At 41.1% G+C, this 21,120-nt stretch overlaps 1 protein-coding gene across 2 annotated transcripts; it reads right to left on the bottom strand.

The window, feature by feature from the left end:
- Window positions 1-1,321: 1,321 nt before the first annotated feature.
- Window positions 1,322-20,917, bottom strand: LOC116967428 (heterogeneous nuclear ribonucleoprotein H2-like). Of its 2 annotated transcripts, XM_033013980.1 has the most exons (12): window positions 20,844-20,917; window positions 18,257-18,369; window positions 16,478-16,633; window positions 13,858-14,001; window positions 10,877-11,015; window positions 7,956-8,143; window positions 7,634-7,732; window positions 6,761-6,882; window positions 6,203-6,338; window positions 5,210-5,311; window positions 3,043-3,150; window positions 1,322-2,587 (listed from the first exon to the last, which is right to left on the bottom strand). In XM_033013980.1, exons 2-12 carry the CDS (start codon window positions 18,333-18,335, stop codon window positions 2,496-2,498), a joined length of 1,365 nt encoding a protein of 454 aa, XP_032869871.1. In that variant the 5' UTR covers window positions 18,336-18,369; window positions 20,844-20,917; the 3' UTR covers window positions 1,322-2,495. The 2 variants fall into 2 exon arrangements, with proteins under 2 accessions (XP_032869871.1, XP_032869872.1); XM_033013981.1 differs by lacking the exon at window positions 3,043-3,150 and having other exon boundaries at window positions 1,329-2,587; window positions 20,844-20,916.
- Window positions 20,918-21,120: the final 203 nt, after the last annotated feature.

The raw sequence follows: 21,120 nt of genomic DNA, 5'->3' as shown, positions 1-21,120 counted from the left end.
GTATTTAGGAAGGCAAATGAAATTCTGGCCTTAATTGCAAAGGCAATTAGTTTAGTTAATTTTCACATATACCGAGGTACAGTGAAAAGCTTTTGTTGCGTGCTAACCAGATAGGCAATGGATGATTACAATCAGGCCATCCACTATGTGCAGATACATGATAAAGGGAATAAAGTAAGAAATGCTGCTGTGGGAGTAGAAGTTTCAAAGAGTGGAGCAATTGTAATGCGTGATTGCCGATCCACTTCTGTGATGAGCACACAAACAGATGCATGGCTTGGGCGACCATCTTGGATCTAGAAAATACAAAGTCTCGCTACAACTGGACCTGTTTTGGGGAGAGCACAAGATGCATAGTGTGGTGATAATGTAACTACCCAATACAGATTATTGGCAAAGTGTAACGTGCAAGGGGGAATTCCTGAAACTTGTATACCTGAGCTTCACACAGCCAAAAAGAATGCAGCGCTGGACCAAACTGTGGGGAATAAAGTGAGGCGCACCAGTGCTGTGGATGAGATTGCAAAGCAAGGTCACAGCTTTAGAAGAGTTACAGCAAATATAATTTAATGCAAAAGTAGTTAACCACTGAACTTAATCTATGTCATTTGGATTGAAATCAACACAAGGTGGTAAAGCATTAACTGAATGACGGCAGTCTTCAAATGCATTATGGCCCAGGTGTAGATGCATCCTGATGAAGTGAAACTGGAGAGCCATCAAACACTGAGGTTGCAGGCTTGTGGATAGAGCCCTCCCCACCTTCTCTCACAACATGCATTTCTCTCTTTCCCAGTTCTAACAAAAGCTGAAATGTTGACTCTTTTCGCAGGTGCCGCCTGACGTTGAGTTTTCACAGCATTTTGTTACAGATTTTCATATTTTTAATTTACATATTTGGCAAGAGGCGCCCTGCTCAAATTACTCTCCTTATCACTTAGAATACGTCAGAGTATAGAGGATGTAAAAATACACTTTAAAAGGGAAATCAGGAGGGTTAAAGAGGGACATGAGATAAGGTAAAAGGTGTGTAGCCAGTCTGCCCCCCCCCCCAGTATTTAAAAGGGGGCAAGATTTAAGGGTAACATTTTGCCAAAAGACACTTGGACGGTTAAAAAAAAAAAAGTCATCACACCAAGCGTGGCACTAAAGTTGTGCAGATAGCATTCCCACAGGTGTATCAGTTCCTGAAAGCTTCAGCTTTCACCATGCAAAGGGCAGAAGATTCGCTGTGCAAGCTTACATTTTCTTTGCAAAGAAACTTAACTGGTTCATTTGAGCAACTTTTCCTTTCACACCGTGAAGAAATCTCAGTAGCACATTGGTTCTGAAATTACTTTATTATATTTACCATTAGAAATGTACAGTAAATCATCTTTCACAAATGTTTGACAAAACGTGCATGTTTCAGAAGCTGCACATTGAAGTATCAAAGTCAATCGATCCTACTGGTCAAAGAATGGTAACTCAAGAAGCACCTGTAAAAAGATACAAAGATACTTCTCATTTTTAAAACTACATGCTAACAATCCAAAAAAATTAAGAATCAAGGTTAAAATACCATGTGAACCAGATAGAAAAAATTAACATAGCAACTGCTGGGAAAAACATGTTTTGTTGAACTCCAATGCCAAAGAATCAGCAGAAGTGGACAGGTGACAACTCAACCCCCAACACTTACTCGCCAGCTTAATCGCAAGTGCATTCCAGAAAGTCGAAACTGGGCGAAATGCTTTAATCGAAGCCAAAATGAAAATGCTGGGAGCTGCTTTATCTGAACCCGACTGAATGTCAGAACTAAATGGGGATAGGGCAACGGAGAAAATGTGAACAGGATGGAAAAAAAAAAAAAAGAGAAAAAAAAACATTCAACAAACTAGAACGTGGAACATTACTGGGCTGAAGAGAAAACATGGTATAAAAACTGCTTTCAGAAGAGAACACAGAAGATGTTTTACCTAATGCCCATTACTGCATGTGTGCTAACAACGGAGCAAATTTACAGACATTTCAGTTGATGTTCTGGTAATAGTATTGACAAAAATACCATCGAACCTCTCCATTTCCAATGGTACCACCAAAGTAGAAGATAACTTACAATCACACAACCTGCTCATTTGAGCTTTAAATGATCCAAGTTAGATTTAAAACAAACACGAGGTCAAAAGAAAGCTTTGCATTAGATGTTTACTTTGATTTGCCACATTCACTCGAGTCAAAATTTATCAAAAACAAATTCTCCCCCCCGTGGCATCAGGCAAAATACCTGAAGCTTCAAACAAATTAAGTCACCCAATGTTGGGCAACATTTCCAGACTTTTACACCAAAACATGTAAAAAAATAAAAAGAATTGCAAAGTAGCTCTATTAGTAAAAATATTACTGCTTTTGATCTTGGAAGAAAATAGCAGTGTTGCTGCATTGGTCATCCATTATGAAACTGTGGCAGATTAGGTTCTTGAAGCTTTAGACTCAAGGACCAGTTGCGAAACAGGTTACATTCTCCATCCAGTCATGTTAGCGTCCAAGTTACCCATTCCCATGTTCTGACTTGCATTACTGGAATATCCTGATAAACCACCATAGCCTGTAATTCAAAAATAAAACTTATCCCAAAATATCCGTTTGCAGAGTTACAATTGTTCAACTTGTGCAATGTTTGAAGCTCAAGACGCAGAAAGCCTCCATAAAAATACAAGGGATGCAATCGTTGAAATGTGTATGTTAACACAACTGCAGATGCTGGTTTACATTGAAAAACTAAATACCAGCAGGTCAGGCAGCATCTCTGGAGGAAAGGAATAAGTGACGACTCGGTCAAAATCCACCCAAAAACCCCGTATTGTCACTCATTCCTTCTCTCCAGAAATGCGACCAATCCCAGAGTTACTCAGCATTTTGTCTCTCTTTACTGTTCATGAAATGATCTGCAATCAATTGGTTCACCAACCCACCCTCGCCCATTTTCAACAAGAATGTTACGATAACCTCTAGTAACCAACAACTCCCCAAAGCTGTCCTCAAGAGAAGATCTTCACTTACCGTATCCACGTGTGGTTCCAGAATTTCCATAGCCTGCATAACTATTTCCCATGTTGCCATAGCTATTTCCCATACCCTGACCATTATGCCCATAGCCTCCTTGGTTACCTGTCAAAAATAATTGAAACAGATGTTTCATTAATTTCACCCTCTCTTTAATAAAGAGCAATACCCATTCAACTGCTCTGAAACACATGCCACATACTTGACAACTTGCATGCCACTTAAGAGCCGCAAATGTGTTTAGTAAAGTTATCTTCTCTTTGTGGGTTAAAAGAAAAGGACAATGATAGGAATTTGCTTTCTGCACTAAAGTTATTTGCAATTCAGCCACTTGCCCTTTCAGTGCAACATAGTTCAACCTTGCAATTTAACATGAATTAAGAACTTCTCTTAATGCCACCACAGCCATGAAATGCCAACATCAACAGGACAATAATACAGGCACAAAGTAAAATTGATAACCTGCTATCCAATTAGCCCACAAGAGCAGTTTCTTGTAGTCCCTTTAAACTCACTGGATTATTTCACTAGGGTACAAATCTGCAAGTATAGGGTATTTGGAGTAATATCCAACAGACTGGTAAATCTGCCAACGAGCCTAGCAGCAAGGATGCTGAATTATTGGAGTCTTACTAGATGTACCTATTCTTAAAGCAAACAACTCTAGAATAACTTCAATTGCTCAGATAAAACAGGAGCAATCCCATCAGCCCGCAATGTTCTTGCAGAACGTCATCCAACGTTAAACTAATCTCCTCTCCCTGCATGTGACCCATATCCTCCCATTCCCTGCATATACATGCGCCTATCTAAAAGTATCTTACATGCCACTTCCGTATTTCCCTCCGTCACCAGTGCATTCCAGACACCTGTCATTTAATAAAACTTGTGTTCAAGAAGGAACTGCAGATGCTGGAAGATCGGAGGTACACAAAAATGCTGGTGAAACTCAGCGGGTGCAGCAGCACCTATGGAGCGAAGGAAATAGGCGACGTTTCGGCCCGAAACGTCGCCTATTTCCTTCGCTCCATAGATGCTGCTGCACCCACTGAGTTTCTCCAGCATTTTTGTGTACCATTTAATAAAACTTGCTCTGCACAACTCCTTTAAACAGTGCACCTCACCATAAAAGTAGACACGTTAATCTGTGAAATTTCCATCCTTGGAAAAAGATACTGACCGAGAACCCTACCCAAGCCTATCAATTTTATACAATCAACGAGGATTCCCCAAAACACCAACATCTCAGATGTCCAAACTCTCCTTATATCAAATAATCCTCTAATACAGGGAGCATTCTGGTAAACCCTTTCTGCATCCTCCCCAAAGCCTCCACACCTTCTCTTAATGGGGCAACCAGAACTGCACACAATACGCCAAATGGGATCTAGGCAAAATCCAACAAAGCTGCAACATTTCTTCCTGGCTTCTATTCTATGTCCCACCCAATGAAGGCAAGCAGATGCCTTCTTTACCACGAGGTGTTGCCATTTTAAAAGAGCTACAGACTTGGAACCCAAGAAGAGTCTTGCCATTAACTGAATACTTTTCCATTTAAATCAAACTACTAAATCATCAAAACACACACTTGCTCGGATTCTGTCACTTCTCCACCCATTTCTGTAGCCGATCTATGTCCTGCGTACTTTGACATCCTGCACCTCCACCAATTTGTCTCATCCGCAAACTTACTAACCAACCTATCTACATTTACATCCAAATAATATATTTCCATCACTAACCATGGTACAGCACAGATTCCTGCAGGCCAGACCTCTAGCCAGAATAACACCTACCCACATTAATTGAAAAAATGGGAATTAATTTGAACACGGAAACCAAGGAAGCTTGAGGGCATAACTATTTCAATTAAAGATCATTTCAATTATCTCCAATTTAGCTCTGTCTTGTAAAGTGAATTTAGAACTAGGACATCTTAAGTTTGTGCCTAATTCTAATGCTTAATAGTTTTAAATGTTTTATGTTCCCATGCTTTATATCTTGAAGGTGCAATAAGCAGAAGTGTCAGCTGCCAGTTTCCAGAAAGCTGAGATGTGGGGGAATAAATGGCTAAACAAACTGAACATTCGTTCATCCTTACACTCATTACATTCTCAAGCACCATTTACCAATTGTCAAGTTCGAACAAGAATTGACAATTTACCTGTAGCGTAATGATCAAGGCCCATAGCACTCATTCGATGAGCTCCATAAGCACTTGCCATATTGACAGTAGAATCAAGGAAGAGCTCAATATACCGATGTTCTAAAAAGACAAAAAATAATACCTTGTAATTGCAAAGCAGCAGTCTCAGAATAAGCAATGTGGTCAAAATTAATTAGCCCACTCTTGAATAATGACAATACAACAGAATTTGGAAAGTTGGCGGTAGACACAAAATGCTGGAGTAACTCAGCGGGACAGGCAGCATCTATGGAGAGAAGGAATGGGTGATGTTTCGTGTCGAGACCCTTCTTCAGACTGATGTCAGGAGAGTGGGGGGGGGGGGGGAAGGGGGAGAGAAAGAATGTCTCTGAAAGCAGTGGAGCTGGGAAGATGTGGTCAGTAGTGGGATCCCGTTGGAGATGGCGAGGGGGAGCAAGAGCGGGGCTGCGGGATATCGAGGAGACCCTAGTGAGAACCTCATCTGTAATGGAAGGGGGGGGGGGGGGAATTCCCCGTTCCCAAAAGAATTAGCACATCTCCGATGACCTGGTATGGAAAACCTCATCCTGGGTGCAGATGCGGTGTAGACGGAGAATTGGTATTGGAATTAGAAAAGTTGGAGCAGGGCAAAATAAAGACAAAAGTTAAATTCATAACTACACATGACACCATAACCCAAATGAGGAATGCAGCTGTCAGCTAGCTTTCATTAATAAACCTTGAACTATAACGGTTAGAGACTAACTAATGACCTCTGCTTCAAGGTTATACGCTCAAATTGACTCGCCAGCTTTGAGCAGTACACTTATAATATAATAGGGTTAACATTTATAAAACTGCACAAATCTTGATTAGCAAGGGTATTCTGGGGAGAAGGTAGGAAAATGGGGTTGCGAGGGAAACAGATCAGCCATGATTGAACGATGGAGCATACTTGATGTGCGGAATGGTCTAATCCTGCTCCAGCAACTTATGATTTTAATCACTCACGCATATGTGCTCTGTCTTTAGACATGGCTGCAACAGCATCTTCATGAGTGGCAAACTCAACATCAGCTTCTCCAGTCAGACGCCCATCAGAGCCATATTCAAAGTTGATCTTGACGGGAATGAGCGGTGAAAAAAACTGCAGAGAAAAAATTGAGCAGTAATAAATAGCAAGAATAATTTTTTCCACCCATGCCAACTCAGAACTGACACTAGAAATAGGCACCTTATTTATATCTGTACAAAGCATAACCAGGTAAATATTCTTATCCCAGCGTGAAATGCAGCAACATACAGTCTCAACTGCAGAGCTAAGCAGTTAATAAATCAGCGTCAATGCCAGTGAAGTTTTCTACTGTGGGCCCTTGATATTACAGGAGTTTCATCCAATATTTAGCACGCGATGTTTTCGAGTGAAATCCCACTCCAGCAAGTGCTTTAGTGCTCTCTTCTATCTCAAGTTATTAAAAATCATATCTCAAATGTAATGGAAAATGCCATCAAGATTTTACCAAACATTTCCCATATTAGGTTAAATACAATTCCCCATACGCCACTTACATCGGCAACATCACCTTCCGAAGCTCTAAAGGGTAGTCCTCTCATGTGTACATAATGACCTGTACCGTTCTGGAAAAGTGGACTGGCATCTCCTGCTCCACCATAACCACGGTTACTCATCCCTGCAAACAACAAAGATAGATAGCATTCAAAACACCAGAAACCACCAAGTCTAGAACAAAACGATGAATCATTTAAAAATACAAATCAATCTAATTATCTAGTTATATTCGAGCAGGTCTCCCTCAGAGAGAAGAACTTCTCCAATGCTACACATCCAATCCCCCAACTACACTGAACATGCAACTCCAAGATCAAATTATTTAAAACACACTTTGTGTAATTGAGTATCTTATTCAATGGCAGAATTTTTCTTTCCCCCCCCCCCCCAGTTAAAAAACAAAAACAAGCTTCACTGTGCGGCAGGTCAGAAATGCAGTATGGGCAGCTCATATAGCTGTGGCTTCACAATACCATCAATTCATTTTCAATCTTAACCTCCAGTGCTATGCAAAGTTCTTATGTTCTCCCAGTGACCACATCCCAAGGATGTTCCAGCAGGTACACTAGAGTGGTCAAATACAGGGAACGCTGTAGAATTTGTATAAATCAATGCCTCGTCATTGTGGACACTGGGTTGAAATATAGAAACAAAGAACGGCAGATGCTGGTTAATACACAAAAGGACAAAGTGCTGGAATAACTCAGGGTCTCAACCCAAAACATCACCTATCCATATTCTCCAGAGATGCTGCGTTACTCCAGCACTTTGTCCTCAAGTGGGTTGAAAGTTCTGCTCCCGCTCTATATAACTATATCTTATCCACAACACGCAGAACAAAAAAAAAACTGAAGCCAACACGAGATTCATACCTCTATCCATCATTCCAACTGCTCTCATATTGTGTCCATATCCATCACGTCCATACCCATAACCATCATTATAAGCGTAATCCTCATAGTTGCCGTAGCCTGGAGGAGAAATAAACTTTACAGTCTGTACGAAACACAAGCTGTGCCCTCCCTTGTTTAAATTATCAATGAACAGTAATGCCTGGATAAGACCAAGTCAACACTATCATGATTACCCATTCATTTGGTACAAATCCAAGATGGATAAGCATGCCTATTAACACACAGCATTTCAGCTAAACAGTCGTTTGAAGTTGTGGATTTGAAAAAAACTCAATCTTACCACCGCCATAAGCAGAGTTTCGGCGTGAACGGTCATACATGTCCCCTCGCATAGGGCCTGGACCACCATAGCCACTTCTTCCACCCATTGGTCTGTCATATGGTCCTGGACGTTGTCCCATTAACCTTCGCGGAGGATCCTGATAAGTTCGAATCTCTCCTCGACTGCTTCTGAAGATTTCAATATACCTGAACAGCCACAATTAATACATTTACTTTATGGTCATGACCATATTAAAAATCAGTTTAAAATGTTAATCACACAATTGTAGATTCCTCTGGTGAAAAGAATCAGAAAACTCCCTTTTTGTTTTTACCCACAACAGCCGAGTACACTACAATACAATGTCACCAGGGCCACATTAGCACTAAATAGTTAACACCTCATCCATGTTCAAGGAACAGTGGACAGCCTCTGTCACTGTTACAGAATCTGACTGGAATATCAATGCTAACAACATGGCTATTAAAGATGGAGCACACTTGACTCCCAGTCAATGACACCTCAGTGGTATTTACATACTTTAATATCTAGTTAAGTGGCAGAAAACTAGTGGTAGTTTGCATTAGTTGAGTGAAACATGAACAGCTTTTTCCAAATGCTCTCATATGTTACCCGACACTGAAATAAGTACAACGTCAACCATAAAATCAGATCTTCTCTGGCAAGGCCACTGGGAATCATAGTAACAAGTGTTAATTAACGGATAAATTGAAAAACTCAGTTAACTTTTCACCAGAGCAATCAATCTACTTTGACTTGACATAATTAACATTTAAATAAACTATATCCATGAAGATATCCACAATATCTGTTAACAATTTATCTATAAATTAGAATAAATGTCTGACTTGTTAGAACACATTGGAATGGAGGGATTGAACAGCTAAACAGAAAAATTATAGGCTCAATTGAAGAGGCATGTGTGCACTTTCACAGCCAAATTGGAAAAGCACTCAAGATGAAATAAGAACAAGCCAGAGCAGGTCATACCACACACACTCACAAGGGTCTCGACCCAAAACATCACCCATTCCTTCTTTCCAGAGATGCTGCCTGTTCCGCTGAGTTACTCCAGCATATTATGTCTATCTTCAGGATTATGATTGTTCCAATGATAGGCCTCAACTCTACTTTCCTGCCCAACCCCAACAATACTGTGGTCCAGTAGCACTCAGCATCCACAAGTCACTGGGGCAACGCTTTCCTAGATTCAGAATCCCCCCCAAATAAATTTCTGTCGTTTTTAATGAGCTTTCCTTTCCAAGACACTTCCACCAAACCTTATAATTCTTCCACCCAGGGAATTAACCTTGTGGACAAACATTCTGTGAGGGGACCAAACATAATAAGATTGTCCCTCATTCTTCTGAAACACTGCATAGAGGCCCAGTTTAGGGTCCAGAGTAGGTCTACAAGAATCATCCCAGGAATGAGTTGGTTAACATACGATGAGCATTTGACAGCACTGGGCCTGTACTAACTGGAGTTTAGAAGAATGAGGGGGAACCTAATTGAAACATACAGAATAGTGTAAACCTTTGATAAAGTGGATGTGGAGAGGATGTTTCCACTAGTGGGAGAATCTAGGACTTGAGGTCATAGATTCAGAATTAAAGGACGTTCTTTTAGGAAAGAGACAAAGGATACATTTCTTTCATCACAATCACAGACGGTGGTGAATCCGTGGAATTCTTTGCCACAGAAGGCTGTGGAGGCCAAGTCAGTGGATATTTTTCACGGCAGAGATACATTATAAGATTCTTATGTGTAGGGAAGAACTGCAGATGCTGCTTTAAATCGAAGGTAGACACAAAATGCTGGAGTAACTCAGCAGGTCAGGCAGCATTACTGGAGAAGGAATGGTCTGTCTGAAGAACAGTTTCGTCACCAAAACGTCACCCATTCCATCTCTCCAGAGATGCTGCCTGTCCCTCTGAGCTACTCCAGCATTTTGTGTCTACCTTAGATAAGATTCTTGATTAGTACGGGTTTCAGAGGTTAAGGGGAGATGGCAGGAGAATGAGGTTAGGAGGGAGAGGTAGATCAGCCATGAATGAATGGCGGAGTAGACTTGATGGGCCGGATGGCCTAATTCTGCTCCTATTACGCCTGATCTAAACATATGGGACATGATGCTTGAGGCCAACACAAACCTGGACTTTCAACACAAATGTGACAAGATTCCAAATTGTGCAAGACCAAGTCAGACATTTTGCTTTTAAAAAAGCACAGAGCAAGTTTGTGAAATACAACATGAGCAAATGCTACATTTCATCAATTTGAGACTATACCGACGCTTCCAAGTGCAAATCCAAATACCGAGTTCAATCAAATATGAAATGTTTTATTCTCCAGTTGAATTAAATACAAATTAGCAAGCTGACTAGTCCTCACCTTCCCATTAGGTTAGATGACGACTGAAGCCTGCAGTGCTGTGCGCTGCACGCACTAAGCTGAGAAAATTGTTTACAACAAAGGCTTGACAATGTAATATTGGTTTGTTACAAAAATGTAACTTAATTTTGCATATATAATTTAGTTTATCCAAATGTAGCAAAGTATTTAAAAATTGAATCAAATTTAAACAATTGCAATTTTCGCATTCTCATCAGATAATCCTAAACTGTGGAGCCCCCTGGACGATCAAAATTCTGCAAATTTATTATTGAGATTTAAATTATGCAAGTGCAGATTTCCAAATGCCCGACAGATTACATTTGTCATTAACTTTCAGCTCTATACTGAGGGCTCTACAGTATAGGACATCTTTTACACAATTTAGAAAAATCAGTTGAGTCCCCACTGTTTTCCAAAGGCATGTGGGTGGTTCGACTATTTTCTCTTCAAGAATGAATTAATTCTGCAACCTGAACATGTGGGCTTAAAGACATATGAGCCACCCTTCCGTCCAGCCCCACCTGTGCCCTATTCTTTCCTTGTGTTTCCCCAGTGCTTTTTCAGCTATCTCCTTTGATGCAAACTGCACGAAGGCTTCCCCCGTGCTTCTCCCCTGGTAGTCCACCGGCAATGTTATCCCATTTGGCACGATTTCCAACCCTTCAACCCAAGGACAAATACCCCACAAGGGGAACAATATTAAAAGTTGAAACATTCCTACTCTTATACACATACTACAGCAATATCAAATGTTGAGTAATGATATCAGAATTGACTAATGAGGCAATAGGCAGTATAATGCTGATTACATAAAGCAAAGATTCAAAAAACAAAATAAACACAATTTCAAATTAAAAAAGTTTGAAAAGAATGTGGATGCTTAACCTGCTCGAATAGTAAATGCAGCTATGGAACATGGAAGCAGCTACATTGACAACATTCCAACTTATTCCTAGCATTACACCTGGAATAAAAACAATTGACTAACCAAAAAGTAAAATTTATGAAAGGATGATTAATTTGTTCTTGAAAAAATATTGCACAGGACGTGGACATCTCTGCCATGCCCAGTATTTGTGTCCAGGTGCGATCGAGATGGTAGTATCTAGCCACCAGCTTTACTTGCAGTCTACTCTGTGCTGGTCAATAGATTTAGATCAATAATGAATACAAAAGAGTTGCATTTCCAAGTCAACATGTGCGTGACTTGGAGTGAAGCATCTTAATTGGACATCCATTCTCCTGCTCCATTGTTGCTCACAGGATGAACAAAGCAAATCATCGTTTAACTGGACTGTGACAAATTAAATTACACTGCAATTTTAAACCCGCAAACCCAAGGGGAGAAAAATAACCCAAACTAATGCATCTGATCAAGAAAAAGGTCAACAATATCCAACTGGAATTGACTATGGAAACAAATCATTTACACAGTACCAAACTGAGTGAATGAATTGTTTGAGTCTTGCAATGATAAAAGTTGCAAAAAAACCTCTAGAGTTATGTCAGAAGCCCAATCCAGATCCATTTGCTTTACATAATTAGCATCATACAGACAGTGCATTCACCAAGCAAACTCTGTGTCAATACACAAATTTAGCATGGTCTTTAAAAAAAAATAAGTGCTCACTTACATTACAAGCTCCAAGTTACTGACTGTGAAGAAAGTTAGCTAGGACATTAGACTAGCTAAATAATCACTAAACTAGTGCCTCAACCATACTTCATCTAATTGAACTTTTAAATGGATTTAAATTACAACAACAAGTTCAACAAAACTGCTTAATCTCTTGAAATAATCAGAGCAGGCCAATGGCGCAACTTGCAAAAGCAATTAGCTGTCAAATCACTCGGCCCCAGAGCTAACTTCTTACTGCACTAAACCACCGCCAGGATTCCTATATCTACCACCCAGTCATATCAATTAGAATTAATAATTACAGCAAGGATTTCAACCTCACCCCATGGTTGATAATCTTTATCGACACCTGAAAAAGTAGCCATTTGAGCAAGGAACCACCAACGTGACACTTAACTCAAAACAGTTGGTACTTTCAGATGGGGAGAGGGAGAGAACATGAGCTCAAAAGCATGGTTGGACCCTCCTGGCAAATTTGTACACGTAGTCCACTAATCATCTAAAGAGTCTGAGGCATTCTACTTTTATAATTACTGCAGACTTTTGGGCCCCATTACAAATTCTTCACAGACAGTAACTGAGGTATCAGCAGAAAAATAAAATCTTACATTCTTTTGAAAAGGTCAACATGGATACAAATAACCCAATTTAAGGGAGAACCACTACATTCTTATCCCTCTATATGTTGCCACTTTTAGCGGCGCAGGCTTGTAGCGTTGACAGGAACAGTCAACACTGTAGCCAACGGCTAGAGGTGCCCCATCCCAGGCTACCCTTCCTGTTAAGATTAAGTGCCCCAACATTTAAGAGATCCCCCACATTGGCAAAGTTAGAAGCACTCAGGACAGCAGACACATATCTGCATCTACCATTCTGCAGTGCAACATCAGATTCCAAATTTTTAACACAACTGACCCAAATCTTAGCTGACCCAGTCATGAAGGAATAGTTTAGAATAACAACACCAAATAAGTTTTACTTGCATTTTAGTATTAAAATTATCAATTCTACAATACAAATATTTATAAAACTACAAAAAGAGTGAAAACAATTCAAAATCAGATAAACTGTATGCGTTTAAAAAAAACATGCATGGAACACCAAGTTATTTATGAACTTACAAGGCGATGCTTCGGAGTAATTCCTATGCCAGAGCAACTTTTTCTAAAGTATTCCTTCAAATATTAAAATAACATTTATAGCCGCTGGCTCACAAAATTGGACTCAAGGATTGATATTTATGAAGTTTTAAATCGAGGCATGGAAAAGTAAAAATAGAACTTGTGATAGTGGCCCGAGGTGCCTTTATAAAAAGTAATGCGTTCAATGAAACTAGTTTAAACGTTAGCATTTCGCCAACAAATATAATTTTCACTTTGAAAATCAAAAGTCACTACGATATAGAAATGTGCCTTCAAAACTTGGTCCAATACCTTTCGCTAGACTAAAGCTAACATTGTTCTACAATGTTCCTCAAATACTCAAACCAGCCATTAGTTTCCTGTAGTCTGCACATTTGCTGTAATTACATTAAGCATTGTCATAAAAAATGCCTTCATTGCAGATAACTGCTGAATTGTAGAACTTCTTTTTGAAAGTCGTTACTTTTGGATTAAAAACCCTTGTGCCCAATGCTATGTGCCAAGTTAAAAAAAGTGATTTAACTATCCCACACCCAGTTAACAAAATACTCTAGATCAGCCTTGGACAGCTACACCCAAAACAAAGAATATACAAAATTACGAACAAATACACCCAATCTTTTCCCACAAATCAATTTATTTTAACATTACTATGACATCAGCTAATATGTCCAAGTATTTGGTGTTCCATTACTGGAGAAAATAAACAAGCAATGAGTACCTGTGAAAAACTGCAGGATTTCCTCCTTGCTGCATCCAAAGGGTAAGCCTCTAAGGCGTACTGTTCCATCGCTTGTTGATTCCGTTTGAGTCGGGTTAACGTGTTTTAGTACCCAGTCCATTTCAGTGGCTTTCGTTTCAAAAACTGTAAATACAAGTTAAAATACTAGCAAAAATCTTAATCTACAATCATTTCAGCAAAATATCAATGAGGAAATATCAACGACCAAAGATCCAAACATCCCATTTGCATTAATTACAATAATCTGCTGGATTAGTTCAGAGAGCAAAGACATTTGCCACATAAAATACAAAACTGAAGATTCAAAGATCGAGCATGGAACAGGCTCATTAGCCGAGCCCACTGTGACTTTTGATCACCGTTCACACCAACTTTGTTATCCCACTTTTGCATCCAGTTCCTACACACAGGTAGTATAGATACTTCCCTGGATATTTCACTTTTTTTCTTTCTGTGCAACTTCCACCTTATGAATACTTTCAGCTTAATTCCATTGTAGATTCAAGCGTTAGTTTTTCTCAAAATCGAACAGCTCAAGATCAAAATCTGCTCGAAACAAAATCACATCCTCTGCAGTTGCTAAGCCAAACAAATTCAAGGGAACCAAGAAATGAACAATCTGCTTAATGAGGAATAGCTACTTCCCCACAGCCATCAGGCTATTAAACCTGGCTCGGACAAAACTCTGATTATTAATAACCCATTTTCTGTTATTTGCACTTTATTAGTTTATTTATTCATGTGTGTATATATTTATATTATGGTATATGGACACACTTATCTGTTTTGTAGTAATATGCCTACTATGTTCTGTGTGCTGAAGCAAAGCAAGAATTTCATTGTCCTATACAGGGACACATGACAATAAACTCACTTGGACTTGAATGAAAACAATTTTATTACGAATTCCCACCCAACTGATCCCATTCAAAACATCCATACTCATCTTTTAATTATTGAATGTATGATTTCAATGCCTAACAATTTAAATGATTCAAACTTTTCAATAAAGGAGAGTAAGTGGTCACTAAAATTAAAGTTCACTGGCTTAAGAAACCCAATTCAATCCCAAAATATGAATTGCATAAACACTCTCTGCACAAGACCCAGCCATCAAATTCTGTACCATGGGTTAAATATAAGATGATTCACGAATCATTCAAGTACAAACAAAACGTATGCCAAATCCTGAGACACTAATAAGTCACACAGAAGTTCCATTATCTTCCTGATCAGCCAAACGTGTCAGTTTTTAACAGGTCCATCTTAAAGTACACCATGCAAACATTACCTTCCCCTACATTCAATTACCTATCCCAGTACAATTGATTAATTGCACTCAAACATTGTCGTCTTCTTGTGCAGCCAGCATCTTGACTACAAATATCACCTAGGCAATCACCAAACAATAACAACACTAACACCATTCGGGAATAAAAAGAATACAGGAGATCAGAAATGCAGTCAGACAGGGCTTAAACAACACTGTAAAGGAACTATGCAGGGAAAACTGCAGGACCTTAACAGTTCATATACAAGGGTATTTCCCCTCCCAATGCCCACTTAAAATGCCAGGAAAATTCAAGTGAAGGAAGCCAAACTTTAGAATTAGCTACTCTGCAAAAACTCAACAATGGAAAGGTTAGAAATGAGGGTAGGCCACAACGATAATTGAAAAGGTTTCAAACTCAAAAATAATTTTAGCTAAGCAGAAACCATTCTAAGTCAGCACGAAAAGAAGCAATTGATGAATAGGAAACTCCACCAGGTGGCGCCACAGTGGCTGTCAAGCCAACAGTCTGTCTGTCTCGTCCTTTTCTTTGTTGCTTTTAGGTTGTGGTAAATGTATGTTTAAGTGCTCTTTCGCTTTGTTTTATGTGGGGGGTGGGAGAAACTTTTTTTAAATCTCTTACCTCGACGGAGATGCGATTTTTTTCTGTATCGTATCTCCGTCCACACTGCGGCCTAACATCGAGGAACAGGTGGCCTCTTGCTGGGGATCGACTTTGGGAACTTCAACCACGGGAGCCTGCAGACTTAACATCGTAGAGCTGGCGATCCCCGTTAAGGGGATCAACCTTGGTCCTCCAGCCGCGGGAGCCTGCGGTCTTTAACATTGTGGAGGAGCTCGCGGTCCCTTAGCTAGGGACAGACTTCGGGAGCTCCAGGCCGCAGGAGCTTCCACCGCCCCGACGTGGGTGCTTCGATCGCCCCAAATGCGGATGGTCGACTGCCCCATCCGTGGGAGAATAAAGAGTGAAGATTAGATTCTATTGCCTTCCATCGCAGTGAGGAATGTGGGGAATCCGCTGTTTAGTATGACTGTATGGTAAATCAAGTTTCACTATACCTTAATTGGTACACGTGACAATAAAATAACCTTTTGATTTAGTGCTCGTTATTAAGAGCTTTGATGTTTAGAGCAGAATTTGTGGAAGACAACCGAAAGATCACTGGAATAATCAACACCCCACAAAACTACTTACTCACGTCAAAAGCAGAATGATTAAACTTCACTCATTACTTAATGTAGCACAAGGAATTCAGTAAATAAAGACCCAAGCTGAGGCTGTGTCCCTCTAATTTGAAACAAGCTTACCTTCAATGTATCTATGTCCCATGCTTTCACGGTCTTTTGCAAGGGCAACTTTTACATCTTCCTGAGTTTGTAGCTGAACAAAGGCTTCTCCACTTGGGCGACCTTCTCTCAAATAAGTGAAGTGTATTCCACCAGTTCCGTTTACTATCTTGCAATCTGAAAATACATGAATTACTGGTATATTTTCTGAAAAGCAGGTAAACAAAAAAAAAGCTATGTTCTGAATGAAAATAATAATAATAATAATAAATGTTATTTATGGGCGCCTTTCAAGAGTCTCAAGGACACCTTACAAAAATTGAGCATGTAGAGGAAAAACATGTAAGGGGAATGAAATAAATAGTAGAGACATGACTAGTACACAAAGACAGAATTCAATACAAAACACAGTATGAGGCAATTAATGCACAGATGAAAAGGGACGGGGACGTGGGGCTAAGGATAGGCAGAGGTGAAGAGATGGGTCTTGAGGCGGGACTGGAAGATGGTGAGGGACATGGAATTGCGGATCAGTTGGGGGAGGGAGTTCCAGAGCCTGGGAGCTGCCCTGGAGAAGGCTCTGTCCCCAAAACTGCAGAGGTTGGACTTGTGGATGGAGAGGAGACCGGCTGATGTGGATCTGAGGGACCGTGAGGGTTGGTAGGGGGAGAGGAGGTCAGTGAGATATGGGGGGGCCAGATGGTGGAGGGCTTTGTAGGTGAGGACCAGGATTTTGTAGGTGATCCGGTGGGAGATGGGAAGCCAGTGAAGTTTTTTGAGGACTGGAGTGATGTGATGCCAGGATTTGGTGTGGGTGATGAGTCGGGCGGCTGCGTTCTGGACCAGTTGGAGTCGGTTGATGTAGGTGGAGCTGATGCCAAGGAGAAGTGAGTTGCAATAGTCCAGTCGGGAGGAGATGAAGGCATGGATGAGTCTTTCAGCAGCAGGCGGTGTGAGAGAGGGTCTGAGTTTGGCGATGTTGCGGAGATGAAAGAAGGAGGTTTTAATGACATGGCGGATGTGAGGCTCAAGGGAGAGGGTGGAATCAAAGATCACGCCAAGGTTGCGGGCCTGGGGAGATGGGGAGACAGTGGTGCCGTCGATGGTGAGAGTGGGGTTATTGAAAAGACACGTTAAAAGTGCTGGCCATCATCAAAACTGAAAGGCAATATAAATGGTAGCAAGTATCATTTATCTCCATCTTTAATGCTGACCTTAATGTCAAATCAACCAACCGAGGGGAGTAGTAGAAATAGTGGGAACATTAGGACATTTAAAATTGATTAATTTATTAATCTAGCAATTAACATTGTCACTCAATGGCAAAATTCTTACAATTAATACAGTGCCTAGTATGCATTCCCTCCTTTGGTCATAATCAGCTGCCAGGCCAGGATTTCCATGCTCTCAACGATAGTCTTGAAGTGAGTAGAGAACTAAGAATGCTCCAGTAAGATCAAACTCAGATCTATCTTAAATATGTTGGCTGGTTACTTGGTTATTGAAATTTACCTAGTTAATAAATGGTAATACTATCAATGGTTGATGGGCTTCTGATAAAATAGGCAGTTAGGGTACATGGAAATAAGAGGGAGAAATAAATGTTGGAAACATCCTGTTGGGGCAGCTACTACATGTTTGATGCCTGCCTTTCAGTGTGAAAATAAGCCCCAACCCCCACCCCACACCATTACTGATCAAATGTATTTAAAAATCCATTCAGTCCGGAGTTCAAATTTTAAGGCAACCCCCTGCACTGGAAACACAAAGTTCCAAACCATTCACATAAATTCACCAAACCTGAGAAAAACCGCAACACTTCATCGGCAGTGCATGACCATGGAAGTCCACGAATTCTGACAATAAAATCTTCCTCCATTTGAATGCCTGATTATGGATGTTCAAGAAAATATCTGAAAAATAGAAAATTTTAAATGATAGGTCTGCCATAACAATCCTTTTTGAAAAATTAAAAGCAGATACCTAATGTATTACTATACATCCTGATAGGTACATGGCTGCCAAGTTAAAACCTTAAGGTTAGTTTTACATTTCATTGGGTGGTGCTGCACAAACCTGTTGGGTCTTTAATGTGCTCAGCTAATGGCTGAGCACTTCAGACTTTATCAACTAGTGTACATGTGAAGATAGTTTACTGCAATTAAATAAAGTACATATAAGACCATACCAGGATTATACACACACACGCAAAAACGAGAAGCCAATGCAGAGGATATAGTTAAAGGAGGGGAAGAACAACCAAGAGCTCCCATTGATGCTAATGGAGGCTCGATGCACAGGGAGAAGAGGATAAATAAATCAGCCATATATATTCACTTAGGAGAATGAGTCATGCAGCAAGGGAACAACTTGCCCACCAATCGACATGCCCCATCTACACTAGACCTACCTGCCACATTTTGCCCATATCCCTGTAAAGTTATCCTATTCCATGTACCTGTCCAAATGTTTCTTAAACATTATAATAGTACGTGCCTCAACTTCCTCCTCCAGCGGCTCATTCCAGAAACTTGCCACCCTTTGTGTAAAGAAGTTGCCCTCAGGTTCCTCGTAAATCTCTCAGGTTCCTCGTAAATAAGCCTATGTCCTCTTGTTGTCGATTCCCCTACTCTGGGTAAAAGACTGCAATTTTAACCTATCGACGCCTCTCGTGATCTTATATACTCTACATTAGATCACCCCTGTGCTCAAAGGAATAGTCTTAGCCTGCTCAACCTCTCCCCATATCTCAAGCCCTCGAGTCCTGGCAACATTGACAGCCGGCAGTGCTGGCTCGAAGGGCCTACTCCTGCACCTAATGTCTATTGTCATCCTTCCAAATCTTCTCTGCACTCTATTCCAAACTTAACATCTTTCTGATAAAACAGGGTGACCAAAACTGAAATCAATACTCTAAAAATGTGGCCTCACCACTGTCTTGTTAGACGTAAACTAATTGAGACATGGAAAACTATCACAGATTGTCATTGTGTCTGGAAGTGGTGGGCAGTTTCAAAATAAGAAGATAAAAAATCCTTCATCAAGCATGTACTGAGAAGTACTCGATAGTCCAATACTGTTCCTAAGTTTTGTGATCATATAAGTTTTCGTGCTACTCGTTAGTCCAAACTTCAGATGGAGAAGTAATATAAACTTGTTCCTTTCACGGGTGAAGCTTTGCACTGTAGACCCACAAATATATCTGACATCATTGGAAAGAGTGGATGTCATGTGTGTGTGTGTGTACACGTGTGTGGAGATCCTGGGATTATCTTTGACCTGTACTATGTGTGACCTTATCTTTGAAAGGTTCTGTTGCAATAAAACGCCCACTCCACCGACATCAGTCTGAAGAAGGGTCTCGACTTGAAACATCACCTATTCCTTCTCTCTGGAGATGCTGCCTGTCCCGCTGAGTTACTCCAACATTTTGTGTCTACCTTTTATTGTTCTGTAGAGTGGGCAGCACGCAATAAAAGCATTTTGTTGTACCTCGGGTACACGAGACAATAAAGAAACTATAGAGCTGGACAGAAGAAAGTGTTAGGGTCAGCAGCTCCGATCAAAGCCTCTCGAGGAAGGCACACTAGACTCACAAACATCTCTGGCGTCATTCGAAAGTGTATATTTCAAGTGTGTGTGTGTGTGTTTATATATACATATGGAAGAAACAGTTAGGACCAGTAGTTCAACAGGCGGGGGTACACATGCGGCCACCTTTGGCCAAAAAGTTAACTCCACAACTCCAACGCTTCCTTGCAAACACCCCCCCCCTCGGGGGGGGGGGGGGGGGGGGGGGGAGGGGGAGAAGAGGGAAGGCCTCTGGAGGTATTTCCCTCAAACGATCGGGGATAAAGGTTCAAAGGTTATTTTATTGGTCACATACACCTAGGTGTAGTGAATGCTTCTTGCCATGCAGCACATGAAGAATACAGACATAACAGCAATAAAGACATTTAAACATAAAAACACCCCCCCCCACAATGGTTCCCATTATGAGGGAAGGCACAATGTCCAGTCCCCAAATAGCTCCCCAAAACCCGTCGAGCACGGGAAGTAAACGAGCTGGGGGTGGATAATCGGTGGCCCTTAAACAGCTGGAGCCGTCGGTTTGTGAGCGTCCACCGTCCATTACACACACACACACACTCACCCCCAGAGCGCAGCAAAATGGCGGCCGCGCCTCACAACGCCAAGGCATCCTCCTCGTGTCGGCCCCGGTCCGGTCCTGTCCGTCCCCGCCCCACCCCTCACACAACCCCCACCCCCACCGTACAACACATACACGTTTCCTTACAACTACAGACATCCTCCCGAACGCGCAGGATGGTTTGGGGGCCGGGGAGACCGGGGGAGGGAGCGGACAAACGGCGGCGGACAATCTTACCTTCAGCTCGCCGCCCGCCGACTAAACTCCGCCCGGCGCGCTGACGTCACACGCCGGGTACAACCTCCCCCATTATGTCGTCACACGCCGGGTACAACCCCCCGTTGTGACGTCACACGCCGGGTACAACCCCCCATTATGTCGTCACACGCCGGGTACAACCCCCTATTATGACGTCACACGCCGGGTACAACCCCCCCCCCCATTATGTCGTCACCACAAAACCGTTTTGCTGAGACGTTTCAAACATTTATTTTAGAAACATAGAAACATAGAC

Source organism: Amblyraja radiata, chromosome 39 (assembly GCF_010909765.2).
Source record: "Amblyraja radiata isolate CabotCenter1 chromosome 39, sAmbRad1.1.pri, whole genome shotgun sequence".
NCBI lineage: Eukaryota > Metazoa > Chordata > Chondrichthyes > Rajiformes > Rajidae > Amblyraja > Amblyraja radiata.
Note: the sequence above shows the minus strand (reverse complement) of the source record. Positions and strands in the feature narration are given on the sequence as shown.

Excerpts from the sequence above, each read along its gene's own strand:
- LOC116967428 (XM_033013980.1), bottom strand. The coding sequence starts at position 18,335 with ATGGAGGAAGATTTTATTGTCAGAATTCGTGGACTTCCATGGTCATGC. Across the intron at positions 16,634-18,256 it reads AGTGTTGCGGTTTTTCTCAG|ATTGCAAGATAGTAAACGGA; the intron begins GTTTGGTGAATT and ends ATGTATTTTCAG. Across the intron at positions 7,733-7,955 it reads AAACTCTGCTTATGGCGGTG|GCTACGGCAACTATGAGGAT; the intron begins GTAAGATTGAGT and ends TTTCTCCTCCAG.